The sequence below is a fragment of the Phragmites australis genome, chromosome 21 (genome assembly GCF_958298935.1).
Source record: "Phragmites australis chromosome 21, lpPhrAust1.1, whole genome shotgun sequence".
In the NCBI taxonomy this organism is placed as follows: domain Eukaryota; kingdom Viridiplantae; phylum Streptophyta; class Magnoliopsida; order Poales; family Poaceae; genus Phragmites; species Phragmites australis.
In genome coordinates, this window is record NC_084941.1 from 10,755,327 (window position 1) to 10,768,468 (window position 13,142).

The 13,142-nt window shown below is 38.9% G+C and overlaps 1 protein-coding gene across 4 annotated transcripts; it reads left to right on the forward strand.

Annotated features, from left to right (window-relative positions):
* The first annotated feature begins 300 nt into the window (after positions 1-300).
* LOC133903091 (phospholipid-transporting ATPase 3-like) lies at positions 301-12,866 on the forward strand. Of its 4 annotated transcripts, none has more exons than XM_062344451.1 (27): positions 301-809; positions 1,716-1,781; positions 2,596-2,657; positions 2,758-2,839; positions 2,935-3,045; positions 3,411-3,488; positions 3,614-3,710; positions 3,823-3,929; positions 4,854-4,919; positions 5,014-5,135; positions 5,807-5,891; positions 5,968-6,045; positions 6,124-6,240; positions 6,430-6,585; positions 6,677-6,781; positions 6,997-7,139; positions 7,913-8,014; positions 8,101-8,164; positions 8,246-8,458; positions 9,102-9,267; positions 9,399-9,478; positions 10,376-10,615; positions 11,143-11,364; positions 11,437-11,604; positions 11,685-12,047; positions 12,129-12,235; positions 12,325-12,866. In XM_062344451.1, the coding sequence occupies exons 1-27, from the start codon at positions 579-581 to the stop codon at positions 12,626-12,628; spliced, it is 3,735 nt and encodes a 1,244-aa protein (XP_062200435.1). In that variant the 5' UTR covers positions 301-578; the 3' UTR covers positions 12,629-12,866. The 4 variants fall into 4 exon arrangements, with proteins under 4 accessions (XP_062200435.1, XP_062200436.1, XP_062200438.1 ...); XM_062344452.1 differs by having other exon boundaries at positions 756-809; positions 2,601-2,657; XM_062344454.1 differs by lacking the exons at positions 301-809; positions 1,716-1,781 and having other exon boundaries at positions 2,639-2,657; positions 2,990-3,045; positions 3,406-3,488.
* The last annotated feature ends 276 nt before the right edge of the window (positions 12,867-13,142 follow it).

Consider the following 13,142-nt stretch of genomic DNA (forward strand, 5'->3'; position numbering starts at 1 on the left):
TACCACACTCTATACACATCCACATGTATCTATACCTATAATATATATACACACGTTTATCGAAGAGATCCACGGAACATTTGGATTCGTAAGTATAGAGGCACATCATGTTTCACATTATGGTGCACATGCAAGAGTAGATTTTACAGGCACAAATCGATTCTCACAGTAGAAGAAGGAAAGAAAGGTAAAGTGTGGAAAGGAGCGAAAGCTGAAGATTCTCAATTCTCACGGCTGGGCTCAAATTTCAAACGCTGTTAAGACATCTGTAGTTTTAGAAATGTCCAGGGGGCATCGCGCAAAATGTCCTCCACTTCCTTCGTCCTCTCTTCGTCTCCTGCCTGTGTCGTGTCCTCTTCCCGGTGAGGGAAAGGAGCCACGCGAAGGAAAGCTTCTGCCCACGCACCGGCGCAACGCGTGGTCCCAATCTGCAACCCCTTCCTCCCCGTCGCCAAAATCCACCAAGAACCGCACGAATCCATCTCGCGCTCGATCCAATCCGCAGGGAGGTCCCCGAACCTCCCGCCAGATCTCCGCGCCGTCTGTTGGATTTGGTAGCTGGCGGTGGGGGAGGCGGGATGAAGGCGCGGATGAATGATGTGTTGCGGGTCGCCACCGCGCGGCTGGGCGGCGAGCCGGCGGGAGGGGGCGGGGCCTCCTCCTCGGGCTACGGGCGCCGGGAGTCGGCGGCGTCCAGGACGGCGCGGCTCGGCGGCGACAGCCTCCGGAGGCAGCCGCAGCCGCAGGCGCCCACCGTGCGCGCCGTCTACTGCAATGACTGCGAGGCCAACGCGCCCGCTGGCTACAAGGTACGCAGCGCCTGGTCCCCATTCGATTCGATTCCATGGGTTCGCCGGTTGGATCGTGGTTGGGTTGGAACTGGATCGTCTGGTGTGATGAGCATGCTGGTTCATTCTCCGCGCACCGCCTTGAGAGTTTGCCATTGTGGAGGAGTCGCTGAGGGTTGCGTTGCTGCTCAACTGCGGCTCTGCGAGTGCATTGGGTGCATTAGAGCTTGCCTGCAGCTTAGTTGGCGTTTGGACAGTTGGTTTTTGGAGGTGCGAGTGGTTGATGCTCCGTAGGATAAGTGCTACAGGCAGGCAGGAGCTACCTCAGGTACCAAACTTGACGTCCGCCTGTCTGGCCGTGGTGGTCAGCTCACCACTTGGTAGGACATTTGCCTGGAAGATGCCTCATGTTTTGATTAACATGCTTGTGGACCATGCTCTGGACTAGTAACTGTGGGACTGTGGGTTGATGTCAATGGAACAAACACATAGAGAGATTGTGCAAAAAATTGTTCGATTTCACCTCTTCGCCTTTTGTGTTCGAATGGATCCTATTGATCAAAGTTTCCTTTCTTTCCCGGCATAACACTGCTGCTATAATATAAGTATGTTTATTCGTGAACCTGCTGCATCATACTGATGAAACTTCCCCCATTCTTTCATTTGGCAGTGTAAACTATTAAATACATGGTTATTCAAAACATTGATAATGTAAAGATCAAACTTTGATATGCAATGTTTGCAATATGTTTATAGTTTGTTTGACCATGACAATTGGTCTATTTGTTTATTTAGTTTTACAATTTCCTACATGTAAGCTGTAAATTCTGCGAATTATAATGCCAAGGTTTTACTTCTTTTTACTGTTAGCAACTAAGGTAATTTCCCTGTTTAACATTCTTTTACATGCCTTATTTCTATATCCAGGGAAATTCTGTGTCGACTACAAAGTACAGTGTCCTGACTTTTCTACCAAAAGGATTATTTGAGCAGGTATTAATACATTATTTTTGTTCATTACATATGTTACCAATCAGGAAAACTCTGTATTTTGGCACCTTTTGAAGCATATTTTTTCCTTCAGTTTTTTTATGGAAAGAAATCTGATATTTTTCCCTTAATCTTTTTAGTTAGATCTTGTGGGTTTCATCTCTAGCCTACCCCAACTTGCTTGGGACAAAGCTTTGTTGTTGTTTTTTTATGGAAAGACTATTTATTTTTATCAGCTTTCATATGTGCAATCGAAGGAATTTGCTTCCCTCCCTGTTTCTGTTCCACAAATACTAAATTGTTTTGACAATAAATTTGGACCTACTTCTTAACTCAATTAAACACATATCTTGTTATTTTCCACTATTCAAAATGATCTCTTCTAAAATATGTTCTTTTCCCGAGCTTTGGATCTCTTACTTAGGTTAATAGTGGATGCATGATATGTCTACCTGGTTTGTCAAATGTTGCAATTAATTGAAGATACTGTGATTATATTGTCTTTGCATATTATGCTTGCACTGTTAATTTCTACTATCTCGGTTTATGTCATTTTAAGCTGCATTTTGTGCAACTTCTAAAATCTGGAAGCTTCACAGTTATTAGATAAGCATGAAATAAGTGCTCAAGTGAGCTTCATAGACAATTATCATCAAATCAAATAATGAGTTTTATAATGCACGTTTCCCATGCTCAACAAAGCAACTTCAGCAATGATCGCTGCAACAGAAATATTAATATTTCTTCGTCACTGTATTGTGCGATTGTATTTGACCATAGGAACCTTTTGTAATTCATTTATCTTTTGCTTTGACAGTTCAGGCGGGTGGCAAATCTATACTTTCTCATGATTTCAATCTTGTCGACAACACCAATTAGGTCTCTCTCTCTCTCGTGGCGTCTGCCTAATCATGAGTCAATTTGATCATTCTTTGCTTTCGGTCAGCCTTAATTCTAACTTTGCACTTGTATTTTGCAGTCCAGTTCATCCTGTCACCAACGTTGTTCCTCTTAGTCTTGTACTTCTGGTGTCTCTTATCAAGGAAGCTTTTGAAGATTGGGTTAGTACTTCTCGGTTGCTTCATTATTTTGTTCTGCCATGCTTAAACTAATAGACCTAATGTCTGCCCCTTTTTCTTTGCTGCACTTTATACAGAAACGTTTCCAGAATGATATGTCAATTAATAATGCACATGTCGATATATTGCAAGGTCAACATTGGGAAAGTACTACATGGAAAAGACTGCAGGTTGGAGATATTGTGAAGGTAATGTCTGAAGTGTCCCTTACTCCTTTTAGACCCTGATTGGTAGAGCTCCAACTCTACGCCAAATCTTGCGTTTATAGTCTAAGATAAAATAGTTTAAGTCTCTATTTTTAGATTAAAATAGAAATAAAATGACTCACTCAAATATTTTCGGTGTACCTACAGCTCCAACTCCATAAATTTCTGGAGCTAGAAATACCCAACTCCAAGAATTCTTTGAGTTGGAGCTCTGCCAAACAAGCTCTTAGTATCTTATTAGTCCATCAATATGTTCCTTTCTGAAAGTAACTAACCTGATATTTTTCTTGTGTGATATTGAGCTCTAACTGCATAAGAAACTAATAGTGATGGTTTCTTTAGAGCAGATCAAGCAAGATGGTTATTTCCCTGCCGACTTGCTCTTCCTTTCAAGTACAAACCCTGATGGTGTTTGCTACATAGAGGTTCATATATTCATTTATACTTTTTTCATTTATTTGCTCAATTCAAAACTGTTAACTGTAATAAATGAGCTTCGTAGAAAATTTTCTTCTAGTTGATTATTTTTGGATATTTTAATTAAGTGCAGACATCAAATCTTGATGGCGAAACAAACCTGAAAATAAGGAAGGCTTTGGAGAAAACTTGGGACTATGTACATCCTAAAAATGCTTTTGAGTTCAAAGGTAAGTTGATTGAATTAACTAACCTGTGTCCTTCTTAACTTCACATTCTCTGTTGGTATTGTGATTTGTACCTTGGAGTGCTTCATATTGAACTTATATAAATGGCTTACAGGTGAAGTACAGTGTGAACAGCCAAACAATTCTCTTTATACGTTTACTGGCAATCTTATTGTGGACAAGCAGACTATACCGCTCTCACCAAACCAATTACTACTAAGGGTAAGTTTTTTTTTCGCATTCTTTTCTTTCTATTTGTTAACAAGATTATCCCGTTACTGTGTTTGCTTGTTCCTAGATTTGACATGACAAGCTATTTCATACTCCTTTGTTCAAATACTTTTTAAGTTTGACCAACAACATTCTCGAAATACCTAGATTAGCCACATGACAACGCCTTCACTAGATTCTTCATCAAAATGCTTCTATGATGTTACTTTTCATTGTTTTTGAAAAATTGGTACCACTATGATACAAAAACTTTTAGTTACCAAAAGTGTTTTTTAACCTTTCCTCACTTTCAACAATTTTCTACCTGTTCCTTAGTTTTACTTGTAGGATGAATAGTTGATGGTGGAAGTGGTGTTTGTAAAAAAAAAACTCTGTACCATGCTCAATGGTAAAAGTACACTATAGTAGAAACCAATAGTCAAAGTTATATCTCTGATACTGAAAAGTAGTGGCATTACTTAATATTTATAACCATAGGGAGTTAGGGACTACAAAGCATCTCCAATGCTCCTTGGTAGAGGGTGCTTATGTGTAGTTTATTCTCCATGGTGTAGAGGGAAAGTACCTACACCTGATAATCAATGGTTCGATAAGAGAATATTCCTTTAGTTCTCCAGTGAATTTTTTAAATCACCTAAGAACACATGAAAAACTACAATTTGGTGTTTCAACTCTTAGATGGATTCGTGGTTAAGAGTCACTCTCCTTTCTAGTCACCTTCTTAAGCACCTCTTTCATTACTGCATTAGAGCTGCTATATATTCATTTTCTGTCTTTCTAATGTTTGCTTTTATCAGATTGATCTGTCTTGTGTCACACTCGAGACTCTGTTCTCATCATGCACAAGTGAGCATTAAATTCTCAATGTGTGAGAGAGAGAGAGAGCATTAACTTCTCGTTGCCTTTTTGCTACAGGGATGCAGTCTTCGCAATACAGAATACATTGTTGGGGTTGTCATATTCACTGGGCATGAGACAAAAGTATTTTTTTTGTTTCCTATCTGTTCAACTTGAAAGTTTCAACTTGTGGGTTTCTTCAAGTTTTGAGATTTACTGCTGTGGAAAATTGTGACAGGTTATGATGAATTCCATGAGCGTTCCCTCCAAAAGAAGTACATTGGAAAAAAAGCTAGACAAGCTTATCCTTGCTCTATTTGCAACCCTCTTCACTATGTGCGTTATTGGTGCTATTGGAAGGTCAGTTTTCTTGCATTCCACTTCTTTATTTGACATATGTACTTTTAAAGTCAAAACCACACATATCTACTTCATTTATGAATATCCACGCCATTTATAGTCCTAGAACAAGTGCAATCAAACTATTTTGACTTTGAGAAACAATATATTTGGATTCTCTGTATTGAAAATTTGAAATGATACGAGTAGATTTTTCTCGAACAATACTTCTCTAATATTGTTTATTTATTTAGTTTTACAAACGTATTACAATAGAAATTGCTGGCCAAAGCTATGTTTTGGAGTCCATAATGACACTTGTCTGGTATTTGTTTACATTTATGTCCTGAACATATGTTGTTCCATTTATGTTTATGTTGTGGATGCTTGCACTTACATAATCAATTTGCAGAATTTCATATTAATCACTTAAGAGTCTCCCACGTTTTACTGGGTTTGTGTGGGAGACGGAGGGGAAGGGCATAAATGCACTCACAGATTAGTATTTGAATTTATATTCCTAGTTAACAATCAAAACAGAACCCTTTAACCAGTTGACACAAAAATCATCAAGTGTATTGCCTCCTCAAATGATATAAGGATTTGACAGATCTAGCTGTCGTATTATTGCTTTTGGTGATCTCAAAGCTGTATCTGTACTAATGGACCTTATATTTGGCTTTTATCAACAGTGGCGTGTTTATTAATGAGAAATACTTCTATCTTGGATTGCGTGGAAAAGTGGAGGACCAGTTCAATCCCAAAAACAGATTTGTGGTATATATTGTTTTATATAATTTCTTGTTGCAGTTAATTTCCTACATGTTGCTCTAAAATACTACTTCTGCTGCAGGTGACCATTTTAACCATGTTTACTTTAATAACTCTATACTCAACTATCATCCCCATTTCTCTTTATGTGTCCATTGAGGTAATATGTCTAACTTGTTATTTAGAACGTCCAATCATATGTTTGGACTTTTTGATTCATGTTATCTTTGGTTGTCAGATGATCAAATTCATTCAGTGCGCAAAATTCATTAACAACGATCTTAATATGTACCATGCTGAGAGCAATACCCCAGCTTTGGCACGTACTTCTAATCTTAATGAGGAGCTTGGGCAGGTAATCTCTCCCTTCTGTCCGTTAATCATCTTTTAAGTTGAAGAAAATATCTATTTGGTTACTGGAATGGGAGAATGGGACCATCTGACCCAGTCTACATGGTTCTGCTTGTTATTGGCATATAAGTAAACATCTTTGATACATTTTGTCTTACTTTGGATCTTACCCACCATTAACATAATGTTTCAGGTTGAATATATATTTTCTGACAAAACTGGAACACTCACAAGAAACATGATGGAATTCTTTAAATGCTCGATTGGTGGAGAAATCTATGGAACCGGCATTACAGAGATTGAAAAAGGAGGAGCAGAGCGATCTGGAATCAAGATCGATGATGATGAGGTTAAATATTTCTCTGTTGATGAAGTCATTAAACTGTATTGTTATTTCATGGAAAATTAACTTGTTTATATTGCTTTATTTACTTTCATAGGATAAAAGATCAGCCGGTGCAGTTCATGAGAAAGGATTCAACTTTGATGACGCTAGACTCATGCGTGGTGCGTGGAGAAACGAACCTAATCCTGAGGCTTGCAAGGTAGATATTTGGAGAATTTGTGAAATAAATTAACTTTTCTCTTCTAGAAGTATTTTTGTTTCCAGTTTTGGTCTTAGTTACATTTGATTGTATTGACAGATGTGCTTCCACACCAAAAGGCATCACTTTGTTCTTGTCTTGCACTTCTGATACTATGATTTGCATTCTAAGTTGTGCCAAAGCTATTTTTTTTATTTGCTCTTGTTTCTATTTAGGAATTCTTCAGATGCCTTGCAATCTGTCATACAGTTCTTCCTGAGGGTGAGGAGACACCTGAAAAGATCAGTTACCAAGCTGCCTCTCCTGATGAGGCTGCACTTGTGGCTGCTGCTAAGAATTTTGGTTTTTTCTTTTATAGGTAATCCTTATCTTACAAATAGTCTTAGATTCCTCTGACATCTTTAGTTCTTCTATATTATTATCCAAACAGTCAGAATTTTTTAAAATACCTCAGTTACTGTCTTAATTGGAATGCGTGTGAAAAGGATCGCCATACACCCATGTTTTGCTGATATGGGTTTTAATATGGAAGCTAGTGTCGTGCGTGGGCTGTTGGAGTTGGCTACCAAACTGGACAGATGCACTGGCCCTAGGCCCAAGCCATTGGAAGAGGTATGCATTAAGAGAAACGGAGCACCTGCCGCTCAAGGGTGTCGAAGAACAGAACAGAAGGCTTTGTCTTCTTCTCCCTTGCGCTACCTCTCACCCTAATTTCAATTATCTGATCCTGGCCTACTGCTGCTTCCCATTATAGTGCTCTTCCCATCCTTGATCTCAATTCTCCCAATTTCTCTTGGTGTTGGTTCTGATCGGTGTTTGATTGAGTAGTACATGACAGCTAGATATGAAACCCAATAAGAGCCGCCCAAATCTAAAAAGATAGTAATAATATAACAATCGTAATCTAGCACTAGTAATAGTATTTTTTTCTGTAAAATACTTGTACTACTACACCATTTGCACACATTTCCCATGTAAATTGGTCTATTTGTTAATATCCTTTGGGTTCCGTGGTTCTACTAGAGTCGCTCCTTTCCCATTTCCGTGGATACAAAATGAACAACTACATTTCTGAGATTACATTGGTAAATGGTAATGTTTTGAAGGTGACATTTTGTGCTTGTTTTGTAGACGTACACCAACAACAGTCATGGTTCGTGAGTCGCATGTTGAGAGGATGGGGAGTATACAAGATGTTCCATATGAAATTCTGAATGTTCTGGAATTCAACAGGTGTGGTTTATTTTTTTGGCCTTTTAAATGTAAATTCAATGAGATGAAGTCATTGTTCGGTACTTTACACTTTACTGTACTAACAGTACAAGAAAGCGCCAATCTGTGGTTTGTCGTTTCACAAACGGAAGACTTGTTCTCTATTGCAAGGTAATACAAGAAAGAAAAGCTTGGTTTGTCATCCGTTTTGTTCATTATTGCGCTAATCTTAAACAATATTTGTGTAAATAGGGTGCTGATAATGTCGTTTATGAACGATTAGCTGATGGAAATCATGATATGAAAAAGACCAGCAGAGAACATCTAGAGCAATTTGGCTCTGCTGGCTTGCGTACGCTTTGTCTTGCCTATCGAGATCTTAGAAGGGAGCAGTACGAAAGCTGGAATGAGAAGTTTGTTCAAGCGAAATCATCTTTACGAGATCGTGATAAGAAGCTTGATGAGGTTAATGCAGCATCATCTTTTGGCTATTGATACGACGATTGACATGATAATATTCTGACAATGTATTTGCTGAAATATGGTCCTTTTGGTTTTAATGTTGTTACTGCTTTTATGAATAGTTAACTATTGCTTGTTGGATAGGAAGCTTGACTCATTAACATAAACATTTCGAGCTCTAGGCATTGTTATTTCTTTTCTTCTGACAACCCTCATTGTGGCACTCATTGGAGTTTTGCTATTGGTAACGAGTTATAATTTTCTTGCCACCATTGTAAATTTAGTGAGTTTATTCAGGCCTTTGTATTTTTAAAAGCTACATGAGCTGTGCAGCCTATGAATGCGGCCATTTGCAATTCATGCACTTTTGTCTAGCTCGTTGTCACTTGCTGTTATAATCGTGATATAGGTGGTTTGAACATCATGTAATTGTTGCCCCAATTAGATATTATGGACTATTTAGCAAAATAATACGTAAGTTAGTTAGATTAAATTCATTTGGTATAAGTTAATATCACACAATCACAAACTGATTGCATTGTAGAAAGACAAGGCAAACCTTGAAGATGAAGCTTATTATTCTGCTACGGTGCTACATTGTGAATTTGTGATGTAATTTTGTCTCTTCTTTTTTTTTTCCATGTAGGTGGCCGAATTGATTGAAAAAGACCTTGTATTGATAGGGTGCACTGCTATAGAGGACAAACTGCAAGAAGGGGTGCCTACCTGCATTGAAACTCTTTCTGCTGCTGGCATAAAAATTTGGGTGTTAACTGGAGATAAGATGGAAACAGCAATTAACATAGCATATGGTGAAGCTTCTATTCTATCTTGATTATTTGCATTACTTGTTCTGCTTCATAAAGGGAAAACTATCCTTCCGTTCAATTTTGGATTCTGGATGTTCTTTTCTTGATCTGTCTGTTTCATCTGGCATATGCAGCGTGCAGCTTGGTAAACAATGATACAAAACAGTTCATCATTAGTTCAGAGACAGATGCTATTAGGGAGGCTGAAGACAGGGTAAGATGCACATGTTACTGCACTTTGGAAGCATAAACAGTTTTTTTATTTGGTTTATGCCATCTTTAAGCTGTAAATGATAAAAAATGGAGACTGTTAAAGGTGTCAGCCATGAAAATTTTACATTTGACTGATGGGATAACTTAACTGCAAAAGTACTTGCAAAGTAAGGACTCATAAGTTCTGTGGTATTATGCATTTATGGGACTGATTTTTGTGAAAGATTTAACCTTGATTCTTGACTTGTAATTGTAGATATTTAATCTTAAGGTTCCTATATACCTTTTTTTTTGTGGAATGCATAGCAATTAGCAGCAAGTAGTATATTTTAATAGTTTATTTGGATCGTTGCATTAGTGCTTTAGCCTGTCCATTACATTGATATTTGATTGTTTGTTGTATACATATCTTATGGTACTTATTTTTTTTGCATAATCAGATAGATGATTGCATCCAGTTGGTATAAAACCGACTTCTCACCAGTGGTGTATACTTTCGGGGAAGACTATGGGACTTGTGTCTGGGGAAATATAGCCTTTATTCTGATGCAAATTGTTTTCTTTTGTAGAATACATAACACAAAGTATTTATTTTTGATAGTTTTGTGTGAATTGTGCTGCTTTAGTGCTTTAGCATCCCTATCTCATTGATGGTTGTCTTGCTCATATCTCGTGGCCTCTTGTTTTTTTTCTCTCTCTTTTTGTACTCGAATCAAGCATAATCAGTTATATGATTTCATCCTGGTGTAAAACACCTTGCCACCAGTGGTGTATACTTTTTCACATGCCTATCCCTGTCACACACATATAACTGTTAGAGATATTTTTCTATGGAGATATTATTCTCCAAAGATCCAGAGAATAATATCTCTAACAATAACACTTGTCATTTTTTCAGGCCGACCCTGTGGAAATTGCACGTGTTATTAAGGACTCAGTAAAACAGAGTCTGATAAGCTTCCATGAGGAAGCCCAGCGTTCTTTAAGTAGCATACCTGAAAGAAAGTTGGCTCTCATTATTGATGGTAGATGCCTTATGTATGCACTAGACCCAACTCTTCGTGTGGACCTTCTTGGATTGAGTCTAATTTGCAACTCAGTTGTATGTTGCCGAGTTTCTCCACTGCAGAAGGCACAGGTAAATAACATTTCCTGCTGTACCACTTGCCTTTTCCCCAGGGAAGAATTAACAACATTGCATTTTGTTGTTTTAAAAAAACCACACACCAGAAAAGGAGTTAATGTGGTTTTCACGATGTATATTAATAATCAGAACAAATTGGATGCTTTTGCTACTGAGATTTTGTTCTTTAGCATACCGTGTATCCTCATATACTGCCGAGTAACATTTCTTAGAGGTGCTCATTTTTTTTCAGCTATCACAATTTTTATATGGGGTGTTTATTTTGAGGGATCAACTTATCTAGTATGGGATGGTGCATCATGGGATCAACCCACGGTTCTGGTGTTATGACACTATTCCATTCCTCCAACTAAAACAAGTAGGTTAGGTTCAGAATAAGGTTCGGATGGTGCATCACCATCCCATTTCTCAAACCAAACATGCCAATAGTCTCTGATTGATTGCGTTGTTTAATTTCATAACCTATTTGGTTAGAATCATGTAAAAATGTATAATGCTGACACTTAACGCATATTTCGTAGGTTACTAGCTTAGTTAGGAAGGGTGCTCGGAAAATAACTCTCAGCATTGGTGATGGTGCTAATGATGTGAGTATGATTCAAGCTGCTCATGTTGGGATTGGCATCAGTGGACAAGAAGGAATGCAAGCTGTTATGGCTAGTGATTTTGCCATTGCACAGTTTCGATTTCTTACTGATTTGCTTCTTGTACACGGGCGGTGGTCGTACTTGAGATTGTGCAAGGTACTGCTATGGTTGCTCACCTTTATCTCTATATATAGTCAAAGCACTAAATACTGAGGTGTTCTGTTGCAGGTTATCGCATACTTCTTCTACAAGAATCTGACATTTACACTAACTCAGTTCTGGTTCACTTTCCAAACCGGCTTTTCTGGTCAGCGATTTTATGATGACTGGTTCCAGTCTTTGTATAATGTCATTTTCACGGCACTACCTGTAATTATTGTTGGACTGTTTGATAAGGTATGGTTACTCTTACTTGTATTCGTTCTAGTCATGGAGTGATGCAATTATCCGCACTGCACTAAACCAACCACTTTCAGGATGTGAGTGCGTCACTATCGAAAAGATACCCACAGCTTTACAAGGAAGGAATCAGGAATTCATTCTTCAAGTGGAGAGTGATTGCGGTGTGGGGTTTCTTTGCCTTTTATCAGTCAATAGTGTTCTATTACTTCACTGCAGCTGCAAGTCGGCATGGTCACGGTTCATCTGGCAAGATTCTTGGTCTTTGGGATGTTAGCACTATGGCCTTTTCTTGTGTTGTGGTGACTGTGAACCTTCGCCTTCTCATGGCGTGCAACTCTATAACGAGATGGCATTATTTAAGTGTGGCAGGCAGTATAGTGGCGTGGTTTCTATTCATTTTCATATACTCTGCGATAATGACATCATTTGACAGACAGGTGGACAACTTATTTACTGATATTAGTAATCTATTATTCCAGTGGTGACTTACTTTCTTCCTCACACTAATGCTTTTGCAGGAAAATGTGTATTTTGTGATCTATGTTCTGATGAGCACCTTTTTCTTCTACCTCACACTATTGCTTGTTCCAATCATCGCTCTCTCTGGCGACTTCCTGTATCTGTCGTACGATCCCTGATTCCTGTCAAGTTATGACCGAATTTCAGCTATATTTGACCCTGTGAGCAATCACTGATCTTGCGTTGTTGTCTCAGTATCCAAAGATGGCTATTCCCCTACGACCACCAAGTAATCCAGGAGATGCACAAGGATGACCCCCAGGAGTACAGCAGGGTGCAGCTGCCGGAGACCAGCCACCTGAGCCCAGAGGAAGCGAGGAGCTATGCTATCTCGATGCTCCCTCGAGAGAATTCCAAGCACACTGGCTTCGCCTTCGACTCCCCAGGATATGAGTCGTTCTTCGCCTCACAGCAAGGTGTTGGCGTTCCGCACAAACCGTGGGATGTTGCTCGGAGAGCCAGTATGAAGCAGCGGCAACAACGAACAGGAAGATCTTGACCGATTACCTCGCTTCCATTTTGTGTAAAGTTTTGTACATCTTGTCTTTTTGCTCGAAGACCACAGGAGTGTATAAGTAGGCCTCTAGCCCTTTTTCCGTTTTTTTGTCAATGGTCACCCATATGTTTTGTTGGGATGAAAGTAGGCATTGATCCATGTGGCTAGAGAATCATGTAGGCACGCACTTGATATTTAAACAAAGTTGGAATTTGAAATGCAGTTTACCGTATTTTGTCAATGATCACCCATATGTTTTGCATGCTGTTTCTGAAGTTTGTTGCGTTCCATTCTAAATTTCTCCTTGCGACTGTGTCGTAACGCTACTTGTTTGGAAAGAGTTATTAGACCTGATCCTTTGGAATTGGTAAAAATGATTATGTAATGTCTAAATAACACTATTTTTAGGGAAATTTTGCCATGCAATTCGAAGGTTTGGGTTTAATGTGGGCCTTGGACTTTGCATGGTCATCCGGCTTGGGCCTGCTCTTCCTGGCCCAGCCCAATGTTTGAAGAG

What these genes read in the sequence shown, in the direction of transcription:
- LOC133903091 (XM_062344451.1), top strand. Translation starts at nt 579, where the DNA reads ATGAAGGCGCGGATGAATGATGTGTTGCGGGTCGCCACCGCGCGGCTG. An exon ending in TTGTTGGACTGTTTGATAAG is followed by an intron (nt 11,605 to 11,684) that starts GTATGGTTACTC and finishes AACCACTTTCAG; the next exon opens with GATGTGAGTGCGTCACTATC. An exon ending in GGCGACTTCCTGTATCTGTC is followed by an intron (nt 12,236 to 12,324) that starts GTACGATCCCTG and finishes TTGTTGTCTCAG; the next exon opens with TATCCAAAGATGGCTATTCC.